The 22732-nt window shown below is 38.5% G+C and overlaps 1 protein-coding gene across 11 annotated transcripts in view; it reads left to right on the forward strand.

Moving 5' to 3' along the window:
• hdac5 (histone deacetylase 5) overlaps positions 1-22732 on the forward strand; it is a 75410-nt gene that overhangs the window by 50067 nt on the left and 2611 nt on the right. For 3 of the 11 annotated variants that reach the window (XM_084401703.1, XM_084401697.1, XM_084401700.1), the window contains 18 exons: positions 1763-2046; positions 2125-2269; positions 4075-4180; positions 4366-4499; positions 6779-6910; positions 7827-7939; positions 12891-13010; positions 13715-13955; positions 14054-14259; positions 14384-14668; positions 18501-18666; positions 18752-18885; positions 19728-19848; positions 20391-20440; positions 21587-21694; positions 21817-21872; positions 22123-22210; positions 22362-22481. In XM_084401703.1, the coding sequence (XP_084257829.1) occupies positions 1763-2046; positions 2125-2269; positions 4075-4180; positions 4366-4499; positions 6779-6910; positions 7827-7939; positions 12891-13010; positions 13715-13955; positions 14054-14259; positions 14384-14668; positions 18501-18666; positions 18752-18885; positions 19728-19848; positions 20391-20440; positions 21587-21694; positions 21817-21872; positions 22123-22210; positions 22362-22481 (2609 nt within the window). Of the gene's footprint in view, positions 1-1762; positions 2047-2124; positions 2270-4074; positions 4181-4365; positions 4500-6778; positions 6911-7826; positions 7940-12890; positions 13011-13714; positions 13956-14053; positions 14278-14383; positions 14669-18500; positions 18667-18751; positions 18886-19727; positions 19849-20390; positions 20441-21586; positions 21695-21816; positions 21873-22122; positions 22211-22361; positions 22482-22732 lie in introns of all 11 variants that reach the window. The other 8 variants (XM_084401701.1, XM_084401705.1, XM_084401699.1 and 5 more) reach the window with 3 other exon arrangements.

Here is a 22732-nt window from a genome sequence, read left to right on the forward strand (position 1 = left end):
TGTGCCAATTTTCAGCATTAAAAACTTGGTTTATTAGTATACAGAAATGCAAGGATTTAAAGTGCTTTTCATAGTTTGATGAAAAAAGTATGCCAGGCATGTCCAGGTGGTGTAGTATTCTGTGAAGTATGCATGCTTTTTCTAAAATTGGTTATTTTTCAGTTATAAAAAAAAAAAAAAGGTTATAAATGTGATGACGATGCCGCCCTTGAAGATAATTAATTATCCTAGATGCTAACTTGTCTGTCCCCTTGTATTTACATTTATGCATTGATTTGTCAGATGCTTTTATACACATGCGGCTAAATTACATTGAAGGTATATATTTTTTTCTAACCCATGGCTTTGTTGCTTGTGCCATGCTCTACTGTATGAGCTACAAGAATGCAATACCAACATTTCAGTGCAGGCACCAATTTGATTATTATTATTTTATTTATCATTGGGAATAGAAATTAATACTGTAGTTTTTTTTTTAATTATAAATTAATACTTTTATTCAGCAAGGATGCGTTAATCAAAAGTGACAGTGAAGACATTTGTTACAATAGGCTTCTATTTTAAATAAAAGCTGTTCTTTTGAACTTATTCATCAGAGAATTCTATTTATTTTTTTTGTAATACTTTTATGTGTAATATAATTTAAGAATTAAATTGCAGCCTAAGAGCTTTCCTTACTCATAATCCAACCATAATATGCCACAGAAAACCTTAAATCTGGTCTTAAAGTAAGGGGCACGGTTCAATTCCTTTTGTTCCCCAATGCCGCTGAAGTTGAGCACTTTGATTCGGACTAATGTTTGGAAGCTGCTATGACCTGGTCACCTTTAATTGGTGAGATTGAATGACTGAATGCCTTTGTAGAGATCTCAGGCTAATGTGCACAAGAGCCTGGAAACACATCGCTATCCCCATGGCAACTCATTAATGCCACCTTACTGCAGTGAAAATAAAAAGAGTATTTGATGGAGGAAAAAAAGGAATGTTGGGTTTTCCAAGGCCTTTTTTTAGTACATCAGTGGTGCAAAAAACTTGCTCAGAAGCTTTGGGAAGCTCAGTATTCTTCTGTAGTGGTACTATTAGAAATAGCAGAAATGGAGAGAGAAAGTGACTGGTTGGGCTGATTTTTAGGACGAGCCTCAGGGCATCACCTTGGTTTCCCCTCTAGGTTATATAACCACATGCTCTCTTTAGCAGTACAGTACCCTACCGTAAGGAAGGTCTTGGCTGTTACTTTTTTTCTAATGATCTAGAAAGAATCTGTCGCCCTTTTACGTAACATTTTCTGTGCTGCCTTTCCCTGATAAAACTGGTCTGAGCTTAGTTGGATAAATTCCCAAACAGGCTTGTGATACAAAATACGGCAACGTCAACTAGCCTGTCAACATTTGAGCTTGATTACACCTGATTACGGTAACATGGGCAGACACAGACAAATGTCAGCCCTGCATTTACAGACAACAGCATACATGAACCACAGACTACCCTCTCAATTTCAAATGCACCCCTGGCCTTTGCTTATGTAACTGTGTGCTCTAAACATATTTTATGTTTATGTGTCAACTTGCTATTTTAAGTGCTACTAGCATAGAGGTTAAGGGAACATGTTTGAACCCAGGCAGAGGTGACCCATTATAAAATACAAATGCAACAGGTGTGTGTGTGTGCGTGCGTGTAAAATGTAAGCTTCAGTTGTAAGGTTTAACAGGTTATCATAATTCTAATGGCGGTTAGATTATTTACTGTATCGCTCTCTTTCCAGCCGTGGATGTGAAGACTTTGTTACCATCTGGGATGCAGAGCCCGGTGGGAGGTGGAGGAGATCAGGGCGGAGGTAGCGGAGGACCGGTGGACCTGCGTACAGACCCGCGTCTGAGCGCACTAAGCACAGTGGACCCGGCGATGAGAGAAAAACAGCTTCAGCACGAGCTGCTCTTACTCAAACAACAGCAAGAGCTCCAGAAGCAGCTGCTGTTCGCCGAGTTCCAGAAGCAGCACGAGGTTTTGACACGCCAACATGAAGTGCAGCTTCAGGAGCATCTTAAGGTATGACCCTTGCTGTCCTCTCGGTACACATCATCTCCTTGAGCTCTGATTCTTGACTCTGGTTTTCTTCCTGAACAGCAACAGCAGGAGATCCTTGCAGCAAAGCGTCAACAGGAGCTGGAGCAGAAGAGGAAGTTGGAACAGCAGCGTCACGAAGAGATGGAGAAGCAGAGACTGGAACAACAACTGCTCATGTTACGGAACAAAGAGAAGGGCAAAGAGAGTATGCATCTCTCCATTAATCCATCTATTTTATACAATAGATCTACAGCGAGCGAACTCATTTCATGGCATGTTCACCGCTCATCATTTCCTGTTATTTATTCTGCTGCTAATTTCTAAAATGGGAATAGTTTAAATGCACTAGTCTGTTCACCTTTTAGTTCAATGAGTAAACACCTTGTTGAGTAGTACGTAGGTGATGTTTATCGCTGTTTGCTGTTATAATTATGCATTGTCATGGATATTCTTTAAAGTACTTTAGGCACAGCAGGCACAAATTGCTCTATTATTTCTCTTTGGTTGTTTACTATTAAAAATAACACAATGCAGCACTAGGATTTATTGAGCCACAAAGTTAACATATTGGATCTGTTCCAAAACCTTCTGAGCTGCCTACATAGTATTCTAACAGAGATGGAACCTCATAAGTGCCCACATAGGCTCCAGTTATTTGCAGCACCTGTGGGACTCTTCTCAAAGTTGATTTCAATATAGTTCGATTAGCATGTTGCTAAGACACCGAAGACTGGAGTGATGATGCTGAAAATTCAGCTTTGACATCACAGGAATAAATTACATTAACATTAACATTTCACATACACATAGACTACATATACATTAAAATAGAAAACAGTTAATTAAAATTGCACAATGTTACTGTTTTTACTGTATTTTTGTTCAAATAAATGCTGCCTTGATGAGCATAAGAGATTTTAAAAATCTTACTGGCTTCTAATTTTTGACCAGTAATGAATATACACTGCCCGTCCAAAAATTAAATAAATAAATAAAAATGAAATAGGCTAATACTTAAGAGTCTATGATTGGATCATTATTGCAGTGATTATTATGATTCTAGCATGTTATATGTTTGGCAACAGTTCTTCTAACTCTAATAGATGAAGTGTGCAGCTTTACATTCCTTGAACAACCATGTAGGAAGACACATCATGTCCATGCATTTTCAATGCAAGATCTTGACCAAAAATGTATGCACCTCTTGATGGAAATAAATGTTGTGATGTTATTTCCATCAAGAGGTAAATACATTTTTTGAACAAATCCCCAACTTTACGTTATTTGCCCTGTGCTACTAACATAAAATCATGCAGGTTGTTCAATAAAGGTGCTCTAAAACGTTTCTGTGATTTAGATGAAGAATTTTCACCTAGCGTACAATGAAACGCAAGGTAACACTTTATAATAACTGCACGCTATTAATCATTAGCTAAGCATTAGTAAACAGTTAATTCATCATTTATAAAGCATTGATAGACATTAATAAGTTTATAAATACAGCTATATAATGTGCTTAATAATTGTATTTTCATACTTTATTGATGATCAATTTATCATTTCTAAATGAAGTATTGCATTATTTACAATCCAGTTATTTAGGAGTTGTCAGTGGTTCACAAGATCACTTAAAAAAGTGCAAGTAAAATATTTAAATGTACATTCATACATCTTAAATATTTCTGTGTTCTGTATCACTGTGTTGTGTTTGTTTCCTTTTTCTGTTTAGAAGATAACTGAGCCTTTAAATCTCCTTTGTAAATGCTTTACAAGTCATGAATAGTCCTCACTTTAGATGAGCTCACAAAAAATGTACTTTGGTTAGTTAGCAACCTCAGAACACCCTAGCAAATGCATAGCAATGCCCTAGCAACTACATAGAACACACTAGCAACTGCATAGCAACACACTGGCAGCTATCCGCAAACCCATGATAATGACTTTTGCAGAGGTAAACAAACTCACTTTTTCTTTTCTTTTTAATAAATGTCATTTGACTCTTGTTCTTAGGTGCCATCGCCAGTACTGAGGTCAAACTGAAGCTGCAGGAGTTCCTGTTAAGCAAAAAGGAACCTGGCCCCGGTGGACTTAACCATTCCTTCCCCCAGAAGTGCTGGTAAGAGGAACCTTGCTAGTCCAAATCACTCAGCCTTATTCTGGGCTGGTAAACCCAAACTTTCAGCATTAAACAAAATTAATGCTTTTGAGCATGAGCCACATTATGCTGGAAGTTTATGGTTTATTCATACTCATTTGCATTGTGATGGATGAGTCATTGTAATGGCCTGTGTTTGTTTTCAGGGGGGCTCACCACGCGTCCCTGGAGCAGAGCTCCCCTCCACAGAGCAACACACCGGGCACACCGCCCTCCTACAAACTCCCCCCACTGTTAGGGTCCTATGAGGGCAAGGATGACTTCCCTCTCCGTAAGACCGGTGAGTAGACGTCTTGGATATGTGTGTTTCGTAAATATTGCATAAATGTTGAAATTAACAAAGATTAATAAATGCTGTAGAAGTGCAGTTCGTTATTAGTTCATGTTAACCGATGTAGTTATTTAATGTTAGCTAATGAAACACTATTGTAAAATTTTTACCAAAAATGATATTTGACCTTTATATTCATGGAAGAATCCTGAAAAAGATGTATCATGGTTTTCACATAGACATTAGGCAACATTAATAATAAGAAATGTTTCTTGAGCAGAAAATCATCATATTAGAATGATTTCTGAAGCATCAGTAATGATGCTGAAAATTTTGTACATTTTAAAATGTACTGTATTAACATAGAAAACAGTTATTTTAAATTCTAATAATATTTCACACTATTACTGTTTGTACAATATTTTTGATCAAATAAATGCAGCCATGGTGAATATAAGAGACTTCATTTAAAAACACAAAATAAATCTTACCGACCTCAAACATTTGAACGGTACTGTACATTTAATGTTTGAAAATCTCCCATCGACCCCATCGCACTGTAAGAATGGAACATCTAATGATGATGTCATACTGGCCCACTCGCTTCAGCTGTTGATGTCAGCTGGGTCACCTTTTCTTTGTCTCCCATTTCTCTGGCTCTCTTCTCCTTTTCTGGATTATTATACCAATAAACACTATCCTTGTACTGCCTTGCAAGCCCTCATATTTCCTCTGGGAAATGCAAATTTAGTTGTTGTTGTTATTTTAATTAATTGTTTCAATGAGTAATAGTTGCGACATTGACTGCATTACTGTGTTTGCATGTAAATGCCAGATGATGATTTTCTTTCTGTGCATGAATGACGCTGTTATGGAGTCAACAGTGTTTTTGTTCGGAGAAGTTTGAGCTCTTTAACAGTCTAGAGGTATCACAGGAGATGCAAGTGTGTGTGTGTGTGTGTGTGCGCGCAGGGTTGAAGACTCTTCAGTGAGGAGTCTGCAGGTGTGAGTCATAATGAGTCATCAGAACAGTGGACCGACACATAAACGCACACCTTAGAGGCTATATTAGTGACAAAATGGATTTCATACTAAAATAATGATATATATATTATACCCTACCTCACAATCTAGCCCTCACACAACCTATTGGCATTAATACATTTCAAGCGAAACACAATTTGGTCTGATTTTGAGAGTTTGAAATACCAAGGACCACCTCAAATGTCTTGGATGTTGTTTGACTATATTTGTGAGGATGTTTTCAAAGTATAACCTGAGTACACACACTCATACCGGTCATCTGCTGTTCACTCTCATAGCTGCCAGCCATACTCCAAAACACCCACACAGATTCAGTGAGTTTGTTCCCACACACACACACACACACACACACACACACACACACACACACACACATCTGCTTTTTACACACAGCTATCTTTTAAACTGTCACACCCACGCTGCTTTATAAAGCTCACTATAATAGAACTGACACACATATACCATACAGAGGATAGGAGGACACTCGCGCACACACACGCCCTCTAGCTTGGACTTCAGCACACTGATAAAGTAATCGCAGACGGGTCTGTTACCGTGGGCGAAGAGCTTACTCCATATTACCACTGTTATGGCAACACCACAGCGATCTGATGGAAAGTGTGTCTTTCCATCACGTCCCCTCCCCCTCGTCTCACACTTTTATTTTAAATCTAATTAAATTCATACTAAAGTCACTGATAGCATTAGGCACTAAAGTCCTCTCTGCTCAATATGCTTAGTGTGGCTGTGACGCACAAACGGGCCCAAAAAAAACACAGGGCTCGGTCAAGCCGCATTACACACTGCGTGTTCGGGTAATTGCCCCACTTCCTGTCTTTTTTCTGTTTCAAATCCCTTTTTACTTCAATTAGTTTAATTTGGCCCATCATCTCCGGAATCAACAAGAGATAAAATCGGCACACTGTAAATATAACTTTTATCTGCAGCTCTGTGTGTGAGTGTGTGAGTGTGTATGTGAGAGAGAGAGAGAAACAGGGAGGGATGTGCAGTTGCTGTCCATGGTCCTGATGCACAAGAGCGACAGATCCAAAGCCTCATTAGTAGTGTTCATTAAGGCAACATACATAGGGTTGGTGACTTTGAACAAGCCCCTAAGTGTAATTAGTCAACTTTGCTGTGCAACTAATCTTGTACCGTTTGGGCCACGGACATACGTGAGACCTCAAATCATGCGGGTGTGAAATCAAGTGATTTGAACTTTTTTCTTTCTCTCTCTCGTTCAGCCTCTGAGCCCAATCTGAAGGTACGTTCACGGTTAAAACAGAAGGTGGCTGAGAGGAGAAGCAGCCCACTGCTTAGACGGAAAGACGGTACTGTGATCAGCACCTTCAAGAAAAGGGCAATTGAGATCTCAGGTAAACAATCTGTGAGAATACAGAACTGTTTGCACAACCTCATGGGTAATAATGGGACAGGAAGGCATTAAAATAGGTTTGGACCAAGAATGCAGTAACTACACTTTCTGGCCAGAGGTTTTCAAACTTTTTTAAGCTAAGGACTCTCCAAATATGATGATCTCTATCTGACAGATCCCCTATCTTAAAATATAAAGGCAGCTATATACATTTTCATAAAAAAAAAAAAAAAAGTTAAGTAAATCTTAAAAATGCAAATAAACATAATATCCACATTTATGATATTTTTAGTTTTACCATATATTTTTCATGAAATGAATATAAATATCTTTAAATTTTAGGATAGGGGTCACCAAATATGTGTAAAATATTATATAGAAAAATACTTCCTTCCTATTATTCTATTATTTTTCAACCCAGCAATGAAACAAAATAATGTCAAATTCATTATTTTATTTAGTTATTATTTATTAATTATTTTTTATTGTATTTATACTTATTTTAACACTATTTAGTTTACTAGCTTGCAATTCTGATTTAGATAAAACATTATTATTAGAGTTAATATACTTTTTTTTTTTTAAATGAAAAGGTTTGGCATAGGTGTGCGTTCAGCTTGAGTTTATATGGAAGATCTGAGATTATATCAGCACCTGAGTTGTTCAAATGGCCTGTGAATAACAGACCTCTGCCGTCAGATGATAAGTGTGAAGATTTTTCAAACATAAATGAACACTTGGGGTATCGTGTGATTTCTGTACTGTTAAGATAAAAGAGCTTGGAGGAAGGGAACAGTTTAACATCCTGCTGATACATTAAAACGGGTTCAATCAGTCACAAAATATTGTGAAATCATCAGCTATATTTCCTACTGATGCAGCTAAAATGTGATTGTTGAAATCTGTGTGTGTTTCAGTGTCCTCTATGTGCAGCAGTGCCCCTGGCTCGGGTCCCAGTTCTCCGAACAGCTCTAACTGTGCCATTGCAGAGAATGGCTCCAGCGGATCCGTCCCAAACATCCACGCTGAGGTGAGAGACTTACCCCCGACACGTTTGCTTCTCTTTTGCTCTTGCACTCCCCTTGGTTCACAAAAGGTTAGGGATGCAAAAAGACAATAAATTGGCTTCACCTAGGTAATGACAGCGTTTCTATGGAAACAGTCTACCGTACAGAGCCTTGTGATGGCTTGGGCTTACATTGATATGCTAATCCAAAAAAAAAAAAAACACATGTTCTGAAAGTCATCCTTGCAGTAAGTTGTGTCTGTAGGCTCTAGAATGGCCACAGCTGCTCTGGATGGACAGCAGGAAGCAGCCTGGGGTCGATCATGCATGCTAAGCAGCTAGCCTTGAGCATCACCTTAACCTTGAGAGCTGGAGAAATTGTGTGTGCACATGCCACAGAGGAGTTGAAGCTGTAGGGGAGGAACGCAGAATTTGAATGAGCTAGTTTGTGTTTGATTTTGGATGACCACTCTATTAAATGCAAAACAAAACACTTTTTCAGACAAATAATACAATTTTTAACGTTGACATGTCGTTTATGCTTTTATAATTTCTTTAGTTATGCTAAATAATTCCATGTAATTGTATTATGGACAAAATAGATCATGCAATGCACAAAGGTCAGACTTATCTTTTATTTGTACGAATAATTGTATCTTTTGAGAAATCGAAAATAATCCAATTAAAAAATTATATAAAAATGGGTATTATAAACGAGATTAATATTTACATATAATATTATCATTATAAAATATACATAAAATAATAATAATATTTACTTGTATAATATACTTAAATAGTATTTTTTTAAATAAAGGTATTATGTACCTTTAACATATGTACCATTGCATAGTATCTTTTAATTTGTTACATTATTGCTGTGATGTGATGCGATGTGATGGAGGATGGGGTGTGTTGAAATTTTTCTAAGAGAAGAGAGAACATTTTTCAGTCTCATCAACCAGCAAAAAAGAAATTACTTTACATTATTACATTAGAAATTACAAATTACTTGTGCGCGTGCACAAGTAGGGGGGAGTGGAGGAGAGAGAAGCATGAAGAGGGAAGTTAGCTAGAGGTGAGATGTCCTACCTAGACAACGACAACGACTAACGTTAGAATTATATTCTCTTGAATTTTGATATGGCCGACACACGACCAAAGAGACGACGTAAAAGGAGAAGGAGCGCACGGAATGGGAGGGGGAGGGGACGGGATGAGGAGGAGGGAGTGTCGAGCTAGCCTCCGTTTTGTTTGACAATACTTCGAACGTCAACAAGAAGTGACGTCACCCAACATCGCTTAGAGCACCTTTAAGAATCACCTCATTAGCTCTGTCCAGCATGTAAAGGCTGCATACTACTCCCCAAAAATTGCGTTAGATCGTTATTCCAGAGCCTCTGTAGCCTAGCAGTACAACCTCAAGAGATGTGATGGATAAATGTGAAGGAGAATAGAATGCTGACATCATCGCAGCTGCAAGTAGGGCACTTTGCCACGGAATGTCCTTGTCTTTTCTGAGTGTAACCTTTGAGTCAGAGTGAGAATGACATAGCTCAATAAACAACTTATAATGAAAGACTTAAATTGTGTCTTTGGGGTCCGGGGATGAATAAACGTTGCCTTGTAAAGCAGATCCATTAGTTGTTGTTCTTTGGCTTTAAAAAATGGCTGCACGTCAAGTCTAGGGTCAGATGATTGGATTACCAGCACTCAGAAACACCTCTGTATTTCACACTTGGCTCTTTTTTGTGTAATTTTTTATTCATTAGGAATCAATAAAAAATGAGACGATGCAAAATCCTTTTTAACTATCCATATAACTGCTTTGCCCATTTCATAGCACAGAAACTGTTGTCTTCTTCAGGTGGTGCTCGTCCATTCCCAAATACAGACAATCCATTCCCACATGCTGCTTTCCCTGTCAAAAAACTTAGTACGGATTTCCAAAGAAGAATGCTTTTAAGTGATAAAGTCATGCCGAGACTTCTTGTCTGGGATTCCTTCCTGAGATAAAACGGCTTCTTTCCTCAAAGTTGTGGTGTTTGAAGTGTACAACCTGAAATATACAGTTGTGTTCAAATAAACAGCAGCGCGTTAATAAAAGCGAATAGAGTGCAGATATTTTTCTAATAGCTTTTATTTTCAGATTTCAAATGTTCTGGAAACATTACACATTTAATTCCAAATCAAAGTATTAACACATGATCAAGTCTGCGCTATTTCTTTTACATGAAGCAAAGAAAAGGAATATCAATCTGTTTAAAAATAGCAGTGTCTAAATTTTTTTTCTTCAAAATTTTTTAAGATTAAAGTTTAAATTACTGAACCAATATTTAGTTGCATAACCATTGTTTCTGCGAGGCATCGAGTCAACCAACTTCTGGCACCTAGAAACAGGTATTTCAACCCAGAATGAACTAAATGCATTCCTCAGTTCCTGTGAATTTGGGGGTTTTGCTTCAGAAACTGCATTTTTAATGTCACCCCCAAGCAGCAACCTTCCAGTCTCTATGTTGAAGCCAATATGGAAGTGACTTAGACTGCAATTCATCGACTGGCCACTAGAGACATGCTCCAAAAGGGAGTCAATTCCATATATGCCCCATGTTAAAATGGCCAAATTTACAGCAGAAAAAAATATGTTTACAGCCTGGTACAAAAATAAGTTTTGGTCTATATAAGCTAATTTTGCCCTTCATGAAAACTGTGAGGGGGGTGAATTATTTTATAACTCATCCGTTTAAATTATATTAAGCCTTAAAGTTCTGCATAATTAAGGGCGTGGCCACTTAGTTGCCTATTGTCACTACTAGCCGTTTGTCTGTTAGCCGTCATGTCAACTCAGCTAATTCTAGCTGCCGAACTTGCCATCTCATCGCGAACATCGCGAACATCGTGTGTATTTGAATGACAAAAATGTCGTATTGCGAGTCATTGACGCCTGCCGACCGGCAACGGTACATTGCAAAATTAACTGCAATAGGTTATGATTGCCCTTATTTTATTAAAAACTGGGTCAATGACCCAACCAAATGGCCGTAGGTGTCGTTTCCAGACATATTTTGTTATCTGGTTGAATCTCCAGGTAAGACATTGCGGTAGCTGTAGCGGTAACATTAGCCTATAACTCAATCAACTTTCATATGTTGCATACTATAATTCCATAAAACCTTGTCACTTACCAATTGTACGTATGCTTCACTCCAAACTATTCCTTTTGTAGAACGGTGATCAGTAGTACGAAGTTGCCGAGGGACTGTGCTGACAGTTATCCCTAACTCACAGACTGCAGTCTGTATTGACTGTAGACCTCGAACTACTCCATAGGTTCACGGCTTGCGTCATTACGTAGCGATTGGCCTATCAAGCGAGCCTTCAGCTGATAACGCTAATGTGAATGAGACATCCCTTATGAAAAACAACTATACAGACGGTTGGTCTTCCCTTGATCATCCTCACGCCTTATTGCTTGTAGCCATTTTGTCCTCCTTTCCAGTTCTGTGTGTTTATTAGGAAGGATGTAGAACTTCAATTCATAATTTGTTTGTTTATTGGCGGAAAACGACACAGCAACTCTTCGGCATGATTGTCCCGTGTATTTCAATTAGCGCCAAGGCAATGTTTTCCCCCACGGGCTAAATTCACATCACGTGACGGGGTGTTCCCGGGGGCGTTCCCAGACCAACCGTCTGTATGTATCCGGGAGTGACGCGTGGTGACGCGCTGCAAAGATGGCGACGGCCAGCTCCTTTTTTTACAGTCTGTGGTCACCCCACAAGTTTTCAAAGGGGTTGAGGTCAGGGGATTGAGCAGGCCACTCCACTACCTCGATCGTTTTCATCTGGAACCAAGATGTTGCTCGCTTACTTGTGTGTTTGTGGTTGTTGTCTTGTTAAAAGAACAGGGTCATTTCGTCTTTGGAATATTGCAATATAATCTCTTAAAGTATTTTGATGTATTCAAAGTAAACTGATCTATGATCCCTGGTATGTGCTAAAAAGGCCCAACACCATAGTATGAAAAGCATTCCCATACCATATTTTTTTGCGCCACCATGCTCCACTGTCTTCACAGTACACTGTGGCTTGATTTCAGTTCCCGGGGGTCGCCTGACGTACTGCCGGTGACCACTAGACCCGAAGAGAACAATTTTACTCTCATCCGTCCACAGAATGTTATGGCATTTCTCTCTGGGGAAATCGATTTGCAGATTTTAACTGGTTCAGCATATGCCGTTTTTTCAACAGTGGTGCTTTACGGGGGCTTCTTGCTATTAGATTAGCTTCGATCAAATGGCTTCTGACTGTAACAGTACTTACAGGTAATTTTAGATCATCTTTGATCTTTCTGCGGGTGACGATTGACTGAATCGTTGCCATTCTGACTATTCTTCGATCAGTTTTAACATTAGTTGCTCGGTTTCTTCCGTGTGTTTCAGGTTTTTGTTGCCATTTTAAAGCATTTGAGATAATTTTAGCTGAGCTTCTTTATACGTTTTTTTCTCTCCAATCAACTTTTTAATCAAATTATGTTTTTCCTCTGAACAATGTTTGGAAAAGACCATTTTACTTAGCAATTCAGAAGGAAAAAATATTTTATAACAATGTGTGAAACATTTGCTTCCCTTCTTCCTTAATAAAGGACAATGACACCTGTTTTTTTACAGAATGAGTGAATTATCTAATTAAACTCCACACTGCTATTTTTTTAACACGTCTCTTTCAATGAGTGAGTCAATTACTCAGAACAAGCAGTGTGCATGCCATGACAGTTGGGTCTGTTATTTTTCTATTACACTACTACATCTGCAAGTAAATTATCTGCAGTGGCGAAATATCACTACTACTAAATAACAGTGGTGCATGAGGTTACTGATGTTGTACTACTCTTTTTATTTTTATTTTATACAACTGTAGGTCTCATTGTTTGTCCTATGGGACTTATGTCTTTCTCTCCTTTTCTCGTTCGGCAGCAGTTGCGTTCTCTGCATCAGTCTTTGACTGGGGATGGGACACCAAGTCCCCTGAGCCTCTACACCTCTCCATCTCTGCCCAACATCTCTCTGGGACTGCCTGCCAACGCACACATCACGGTGAGTGTCCTCTGCTAAAGCCTGGTGGCTTTGTGATAGTTGAGATGATTCAGAGATTGCAAGTGGTGTAGGCTGAACCCTAGTGGGCTTGCTAGATTAGTAGGATGCTTTCACTCTAGGGCTTTTGGTTTAGACTCAAGAGTTTGGTTGAACTGATTTTCAGAAGTCAGATGCACACCATCAAACCGCACCCTAGTCTGCTTGAAAATGTGGTCTTGGATACGGTTCATGTCCCAAAAATATGTAAAAAGATGGAGAGCGGGGGGCAGTCTGAATGGAATCGAAACTGTTCTGGTTTGTTCCAAGCAATGGAAACAGCCTTATAGACTATAGTTGTAGCTTTATGGCAAAAAACAGCTCAACATTCCCAAGAAATGGCTAAATGAATAGGATCAGTGTACAAACAGCCAATTGTATAAAATTAACCCTACTCTGTTGTAAAAGTTGCATCTTTATTTTCAGTGAGATCAAATTTACAGAGAATGCCAATCAGGACATTCAGTGTCTCTTAAACATATTTTACTAAGTTGTTCTTGTTATTGGAAATTACATTACTTAGGAAACACTTTTAGAAGAACTTTAAACAGTCAACCCTGAATCCGTTTAAGAGTTTTTTTATAGGTTTATATATAGGTTTACCAACCAACCAACAATATTCCCAAGTCTGCAGAATAAATTTTCGTTCTCCTCTTCTCTACTTTTAGGCCCCCCAGAAACTCAGTCCCCAGCAGGAGGCAGAGCGGCAGACAATCCAGAGTATGCGTCAAGGTGGGGCACTGACGGGGAAGTTCATCAGCACATCGTCCCTGCCGACGTGCCTTCCCACCGGGGCACCCCATGACCCTGAGCCCCCTTCCGCCTCTAATAGCCACAGTAGCCATTCCTCGCTGCTCCAGCACGTCCTACTCTTGGAGCAGGCTCGTCAACAGAGCGCACTTCTCGCAGGTACAAAAAAACGTAGAAAATACAGCCTTCTTACCTCAAATGCACTGTACTTTTCTTTTTATTAGCTCACACTTTATCTCTTTATCTTTATCCCACAGTTCCCATGTATGGACAGTCTCCACTGGTAACGGGTGAGCGAGTGTCCAACAGCATGCGTACAGTAAATAAGTTGCCTAGGCACCGACCGCTGAGCCGTACTCAGTCAGCGCCCCTGCCGCAAACACCGCAGGCCCTGCAGCACCTCGTAATGCAACAGCAGCATCAGCACTTCCTTGAGAAACAGAAACACTACCAGCTACATAAGGTAGAGGGAGCTCTGATGGTATGTTTGATGCTCTGGCCAGCATTTATTCAAGCAAAAAACTTCTTTGGTTTAAGTGGTTTGAACGATTTAGTAAAAATTGCTAACGAGCCCCACCTTCGTTTAGATCCTCTCCAAAGGGGTGGAGCTTCCAAGACAGCCTCCCACTCACCCAGAAGAGACGGAGGAGGAGCTTACGGAAACCACAGAAATGCAAGACGAGCGAGGGGAGGGGGCTGATCATGTAAGGGAGGGACTACAGAAAGAGAGCTCTGGTGAGACCACACCCCCTTCGGAACGTCTGGTCCAGTTTAAGGGAGAAAGCACAGAAAGTGACTTGGAGGAAGAAGATGATGATGATGAAGCCATTGAACTGAGGGAATGTGATGAAGAGGGCGCCCCCTATGGCCAGGTGAGAAATTACAGCTTGTTGCCTTTTTATACTGAGGTATTTGTTTGTAAGTTAAAGGTGAAGAGTTTAATTTCTGCAGCACTAGTGTCACTAAATGGAATTGCAAAAATGATTTTCAAAGAGGTTTCTTGAACGCCATCATCTGCCATAGGTCTAACACCATTGGTATTTTAACATGGGGAAAATATGACACGCATAACCTTTAATGTGATTTACTGAGCCACCAACATGTACTTTGCATGGTTTAGCTAGCTTCTAGAACTTCTAAGGATCTCTAACTTTCTAATACTACTGTTAACCTTTGTCCACCATTCCAATAACAACTGATATGGCCAGCTTTCTATATTTATCCCTTTCTCCTTCATTGCCATTCCCCATCCCGTCTATTTTGCATAACATGCAAAGCAATCAAAACGTATTCAGAAACTTTGACTTTAGTGCCGAGCAAGGCAGAGCAGTCACTATGCATGAGTCACTATTCAAAACCTATGCACCTGTGCAACTTAGCTTATTGTTTTCTTTGATATGAAACATGTTTTTTTACATTTATTATTTTATATTTTTTAGACTAGAAGCAGCTGTGCCTCAAATTTGTATGGATTTCATGTTGTTGTTCAGCTTTTAAGATCCATCTGAACATCTTTCCGATGTGTCTGTCACTGCACATTTCAAGAGCTTAAGTGCGTAGGCAAGTTCCTGATGAGTGTTGCGACACACATGCGGGGGCTTGGTGACTGGAGATCGAGGGTATCCCTCTCAACCAGAGCGATTGCAGCTTTTTCGCCCCCTGAAAAGGAGGGATTAAAGAGGAAGATTGCTCTCTTCTCTTCCTCCCACCAGTGACTCACCACTGGAGGCTGGAGGGTAGCGGACGAGAAGAGGGAAAAAGAAACGTATAAATAATTGCTAGATGGGAAGACGCAATGAACTCGACTTGGTGGAGGTTCCTCCGAGAGCAAAGGTTTATCTAGTTTGTGGTGTTTGCTTAGGTGTTTAGCTTTAAGGTATTGTTATTGCTCATATTTCTGAGTTAGAGATTTAAATGAACCCCTATCCCAAATGATTAAACTTTGACATGAAACTAAGGCATCTAGGAACCAGAAAAGGCTTAAGGCAAGCTCTTGCCACCTGAGCTAAAAACAATTCTTAGCACTGTGTTGCCAATAGTGGCAAGCAACACTCACATTTTGTTCAGAAAGTGTAGAAATCAGTATTTGCCAAAGAGCTCATTTTCATAGAGCTGCACTTTATTCTTGGATTTATTCTGATCTTGCACAAAAAGTACCATGGTTTCACCATCTGATACGTTCACTGTACTAGTACTTTTTAAAGAGGTTGAGCTCTTAAAATGTTTCTTAGCAGGTTTACTCTTATCTTACAAAAAAGTATTATCATGAATTTTGTATTTGGAACAAGTGTTTGTTTTTTGTTTTTTTACATTACTATGATAGTAATACCATGGCATTCTTTAAAATACTGTTTAAAATACCATATTATTTAAACAGTACTTTGAAGAATGCCATGGAATTATAACCTGATATGGTCATTTTAGCAAGGTACTATAATTTAATATGAAATTTGAAATAAAACTATATTTGAGCAGGTTTATTCATATCTTACCAGTATTATTGGTTCTATTGTAGTTTTTATTAATATTTTGAATTGGCTTTAATTTGTTTATTTTCAGTTTTCATTTTAAATGTTTGTTTAATATTAAAAGTAGTTTTGTTATGTGCCTTTTTCAATTTTATATAAATGAGTTAAAATATATATATTTTTGCTTTAATTTATTTCTTTTTATTTCAGGTTTATTTTTTTAAGTTTTCATTTATTTCCAGTTTGCAATTTTAGGACCGGTTTCACAGACAGGGCTTAGATAAAGCCAGAATTTGGCCTTAGTTAAATTCATGTTGCAAAAATAAAACAACAGAAAAAAAGGTTATGTTTTTACAAAAGGAAAGTGTAACTGGGACATGAATTTACATTTTGGTTCATAAAAATAAAAAATAAAAAAGTGAGGTCTTTGCCTCCCCATTTCAGAACACCACTGCACGCCACTGAGATTGCATTGTGTATTCCAGCCTATTCGTTTGCATTTGCAGATTTAATCCTCCAAAAGAGCTCATTTTGATCTTAAAACAGACCCCTGGTTGTGAGGGAGGGAGGAAGGAAAAACAAATGAATGAGTGAGAGTGAATGAGAGGGAGAGGGAATTATTGAAAGAAGAGCAACACCCTCCTCCTCATGCTCACTCTGCCTGCAATCATTGAGAAAAAATTTCAAAAGAGCACAGCATTAGAATTCAGACTGCATCCTCCTCGCGCAGCGGCAGACTCACACACTCGCACACATCTACACATATACTGCTCCGTGAATGGACCTTCTCTGACTCATCTCTCCTTGGTGATTCATCGCCTCCTCCGGACCCCGCCCGCCTTTGCTGCCCTGCACTTCACACCCAATCACAGCCCACCAGGGTGACGTGACACGCCGCAGTGTGTGTTTGTGTGTGTCTGTTATGCGGTGACATGCAGTCACCATTGAGGCAGCGATATACGAAACACTCCATGTCACTTTGGTCAGTCACGGCCCCTAGCTGGCCTTTCCTTCTCATTAAAACACCCCCACCTACATCCTTGTGTGTGTGTGGATGCCTCTGCTTGCTGCTGAGTGTCTTGAATACAAATTGAGCCCCCGTCACCTGCCATAGTGAGAGAGACAGATGCTGCATAGCTTTAGTGTCTCGAATAAAGAGAGAGTTGGTATGAAGAAGGGAATTGTGGATATGTGTGTGTGTGTGTGTGTGTGTTGACAACTTCAACCTCAAGGTCTCATGCAAGAAGAAAAAACAACCAGTAAGAATCCCATCATCTCGCATGGGCCTCCATTGCGCGTTGTACTGCATCAGCGGCTGTCTCGCTGCTCACGCACACACACGCGTTCATTCCGCTCGTCTGATATAGAGCAGACTCTAGGGCTGTTTACTGCAAAAGACTTTTGAGAAGGTTTTTGGCAAGTGTTCGCTGGGTTTCATTGGTGACATGCTCCAGACCATGTACTGATGTTTAGTCTGTTATGATCTTAACTTGCTCTTTACACTCACTCACTCCGGTGTTATTTTAGTAGTATTTATATAGAATTATAGTTTTTATTAATATTTAGAGTTTTTTAAGTGGTCATTTTAATTTTAGTTAAAGTTTGTGTCATTTTGTCAGGTGCTTTTGTCAATTTTATGTTTTACTAGTTTTATTAGCTCTTTTTTTGTATTTCTGTAGCTTTCAGTTTGATTAAATATTTACTTTTAGTAATTTTAGCACTTTATTTTTTAAAGTTATATATTTGTCAAGGCAACATTTCAAGTTTTGGTTTAATATTATATTTATTATTATTATTCTTTTATTTTATTTCAGTTTACAGAAACTATTTTTTTATAGTTAAAACAAAGTCTCAAGGCTGTCGAAATCAGACATTTTGCCCCTCAGATGACACGGGTTACATTGATGTGACTGTCCATGTTTCTGATTGGTTGATCTTGGCTGGAGACTTTTTCAAACTCTATTGAAGTGACTCCAAAAAGTTTTTTTTTTTTTTTTTTTAAACTGAATTACATGAAATATTGTTGATAGTGTACTGAACCTAATGTAACTGTACTGAAGTAAATTGAGCTGACCTTATTTAGAGTGTAATGAATAAAACAGTACTGTACCATAGAGAACTGAAGTAAATTGTTCTGACAAGAACCGATTCAAAGTGTGCTGAACTAAATCAAACTGAGATGAACTGAACTGCTGAATTGAAATGAATTAATGATGATTGTGTGCTTTTTCCGCAGTATTTGGACCAGCAGCATGTGCAGCAACTGAATGTGTTCCAGGCCTCCCTGTCCATCACGGGAATGCCCCACAGACCCCTGGGAAGGGCACAGTCGTCGCCCGTCACTTCTAGTCTTAAAGCAGCATCCCTGAACGAGGTGCCCATTAAGCATCTCTTCACAACAGGTACGCTGCCCCGCTGTCCATCAGTCGAACAAGACAATATCCTTAGTAGATTGTGTTTTTAATCATTTCCTCACTCTCTCTGCAGGGCTGGTGTACGACACCTTCATGCTAAAGCACCAGTGCATGTGTGGGAACACACACATCCATCCCGAACACGCCGGTCGCATTCAGAGTGTTTGGTCTAGGCTGCAGGAAACAGGCCTGCTTGGTCGCTGTGAGGTGAGTGCGCCACCTTCTGGAAGGGTGGAAGAATTAGCCAGAAACAATCAACGAGCTCATCTCTTTCCGTTAAAAAAACAACACTGCTCCTGAAATACTATAATATATAATAATACTATAATAATAAAATGATTTACCTGAAAATTCAGCCCTTTCTGTCCAAAAAGTTTGGGGTAACTTTTTTTAAAAATTGAAATTTATACTTTTATTCAGCATGGTCACCGTAAATTGATTAAAAGTGACAGTAAAGTCATTTATTTTACAAAAGATTTCAATTTCAAATAAATGCTGTTCTTTTAAAATTTCTATTCATCAAAGAATCCTGAAAAAAAATATATATATTGAGCAGCACAACTGTTTTCAACTGATAATAACATAAAAAAAAAGGTTTCTTGAGCAACAAATCATCATATTAGAATGATTTCTGAAGGATCATGTGACATGTTATCATGTCTGAAGACTGGAGTAATGATGCTGAAAATTCAGCTTTACCATCACAGGAATAAATTACATTTTAAAATATATTCAATTAATAATAATATTTCACAATATTACTGATGTTACTGTATAAATGCAGCCTTGGTGAAAATAAAAGACTTCTTTTAAGAGCATGAAAAAATCTTTGTGCACACAATTGTTATACTTTTGAGCAACATATTTTTAAATATAAGATAATTTTAAGCAATTGGTAAAATTTCACAGCTATTGTTTACAATGTAATTCAGGGTTCCATCAGTCACGGAAAATCTGAAAATATTATGAAATTTTATTTTCCCCCTTGTAGTGGTTTGGTAAATCATGGATGCTGTCTCAATGTACTTTCTATGTTTGTTTGTGTGCAGAGGATCAGGGGACGGAAGGCCACACTAGATGAAATCCAAACCGTTCATTCTGAGTACCACACGCTGCTCTACGGCACCAGTCCACTGAACCGACAGAAACTGGACAGCAAGAAACTTTTAGGTGTGCTTTAGAAGCTCTCTGTTGTGATGTGTGTATGGAGTTTCTGCCGTTTAGATTTTAGGACACCAAAACAGGATTCTCCTCCTAGTACACCATCCACAAAAAGCTTCCCTTGCTTGCTTCCTATTTGATGGGTTGCTTAAGCAAACCTCCTTTGACAGACGCCTAGGCTTTTTTTAGGTCCTAGACATTTGCCCACCCCCGCTTCTGAGTCACCAGCAAAGTGTGTGGTGTGTTTGTGTGTGTGTGTGTGTGTGTGTGTGTGAGGGTAAGAAGGTTCAGCTATGGACAGAGTTGCCATCACCACCTCCACTTTTATGTGAGACCCCATTTTATTGCAGACTGTTTTGACTTTGAGTGCTCTTTGTAGAACAGTGAGACAGATTATAGTTGCGTCAGCGTCATCCAATGAGCATCCTTGAGACTGAATAAGTATAGGCAATTATGTCATTACCTGAATAGATAATATGTGAACAACAGACGTGTGCCTAAACATAACACTCCTTCAGATCAGCTTCTAATTTCCTTTTTTAATTTTCTAGGCCCAATAAGTCAGAAAATGTACGCTGTCCTACCGTGTGGAGGCATTGGGGTACGTTTTTTTCCATTTTTCTGTCCATTCATCCCACTAATATAATAAAGAATGAAATGGCATTCACATTGCATTTAACTCTATGTAATAGGAAGTATATATGAACAAAACAGAATACATCTGGATTTGTTTGGATTGTGAGATGTAGATATTATTGGATTTTTTTACTTTTGGTTATTGTTAATATTATTGTTATTAAAAAGGTACACTATGTAGCTTTTGGCCCTCTAGCAGTAAAAACCAAAACTAAATGCATTTTTCAGAAGAACATTGTTTTGTCTGTGCTTCTGCTCTGGGTGACTGTGTTTATCTGTTCAATAAAATACCTTTCTCACCTGAATAATAAAAACGGCATCTACATGTCATTTCAAACAGTTTAAATCATTCAGTTCTCGCCATCTCCGAAAAGCTAATGTTGATTCTGGTTTTATTACTTTGTCGCGATCTCCTTTTTGCAGCAGACCATTTTTTTTAAACAAGTGATTCTCCGGAGGTTCAAGTTTTAGCTGCTCCATGTTAATTTTTTTCGCTCGTTGTGACAACTAACCTATGCCACTCCCACATGCGTCAAAGTAGCCGGAGCAACTTTTCTCTATTTACGGATATGATGAGACACGCTCAAACGAATCATGCAAGTACGCAAGTTCCTGCGAAAACCATCCCACTCTGTCTAAAGTATAAATAATTATAATAAGCTTACCATAGTGAATCAGGGTAAGACAAAAACACATTTTGGAAGGTTTGCTGATGTATTTTGAACAGAAAAAAGTTACATAGTGCACCTTTAATAATAATAATGTTTTACTTTAATGTTATAATTTAATATAATATTAATATATTTTTATAATAATATTTGTATGTATTATTATTGTATTAAATTATTTAAAATAAATAAAAAATCTAAATAATAAATAGAATACTCACTATTAGCATCAGTATGATTTAAGTATAATATTAAAATAAAATAAAATAAACATTTAAATAGTAATAATAATTATTATTATTGATGTTGATACTTAATTTTGCACTAATGAATTGTCCCTAATAAAACCATGGACATTTATTAAGGAAGTGAATAGGATCAATTCTGAGTTCATCAGTTTGTGACAGTAGGTCAATATAACAATATGATTTTATGTGCTGTAGGTGGACAGCGACACAGTGTGGAATGAGATGCACTCGTCAGGTGCCGTCCGCATGGCGGTGGGCTGCGTCATTGAGCTGGCCTTTAAAGTTGCTGCTGGGGAACTGAAGGTTCGTTTTCACTTCTCTTACGTTCTCTTATGTTCTGGTATACATATTATTTGCTTATATTACATCACATTGTCTTCTGTTGTCCTCATCTTCCTTCTCTTCTATTTTTGTTTGATGGATAGAACGGTTTTGCGGTGGTGCGTCCTCCTGGTCATCATGCTGAAGAATCCACTGCCATGTAAGTAGTTTGAAACTTTAATTGAGAGTCTGTATAACATGTTTAATGTCAAATATTTTAATATGTCATTTAAAGCCGATTACTTTATCATGTTTATTCTACATAAACATCCCCACATGTTGAACATTGGATTGCTTTATGTCTTGCTGTGAGTTTTGTGTGGCCAGATGTTTGATATCTAGATGTACTGTATAAATCATTAATGTGCATTCACATAAATGAGTCCACTGCTCTGTGTGTGTCTTGGCAGGGGTTTTTGTTTCTTCAACTCAGTGGCCATCACTGCCAAACTCCTGCAGCAGAAACTCGGGGTGGGCAAGATCCTAATCATAGACTGGGTGAGTTTTTAGGGTGAGCTCCATGCGATACACAGCCTCCTGTGATGTTACACTCTGCATGTAACAAGCAATATTATTGTACTGATTCAGTTTAATTTTGATGAATAAGAAGATTAAAATCTTCTCTAAAAGATTTCAATTCTTTTCATAGGATATTCACCATGGAAACGGGACCCAGCAGGCTTTTTATAATGACCCCAATGTGCTGTACATTTCCTTGCACCGTTATGACGATGGCAACTTTTTCCCAGGCAGTGGCGCTCCTGAGGAGGTAACAACATTTCAGTCACTGTGTGAAGATGCTTAAAGGGATAGTTCACCCAATAAATGTAATTTCTGTCATCATTTACTCACCCTCAAGTTGTTCCAAACCTGTATGAATTTCTTTTTTCTTCTGAACACAAAAGAAGATATTTTGAAGAATATGGGTGACAAAACAGGCCCAGGGCCGCACTGACTTCCATAGTATGGAAAACAAATACTGTGGAAGTCAATGGGATCCATCAACTGATCCATCAAAAA

The sequence above is a fragment of the Rutilus rutilus genome (assembly GCF_951802725.1).
Source record: "Rutilus rutilus genome assembly, chromosome: 1".
NCBI classification, from domain to species: domain Eukaryota; kingdom Metazoa; phylum Chordata; class Actinopteri; order Cypriniformes; family Leuciscidae; genus Rutilus; species Rutilus rutilus.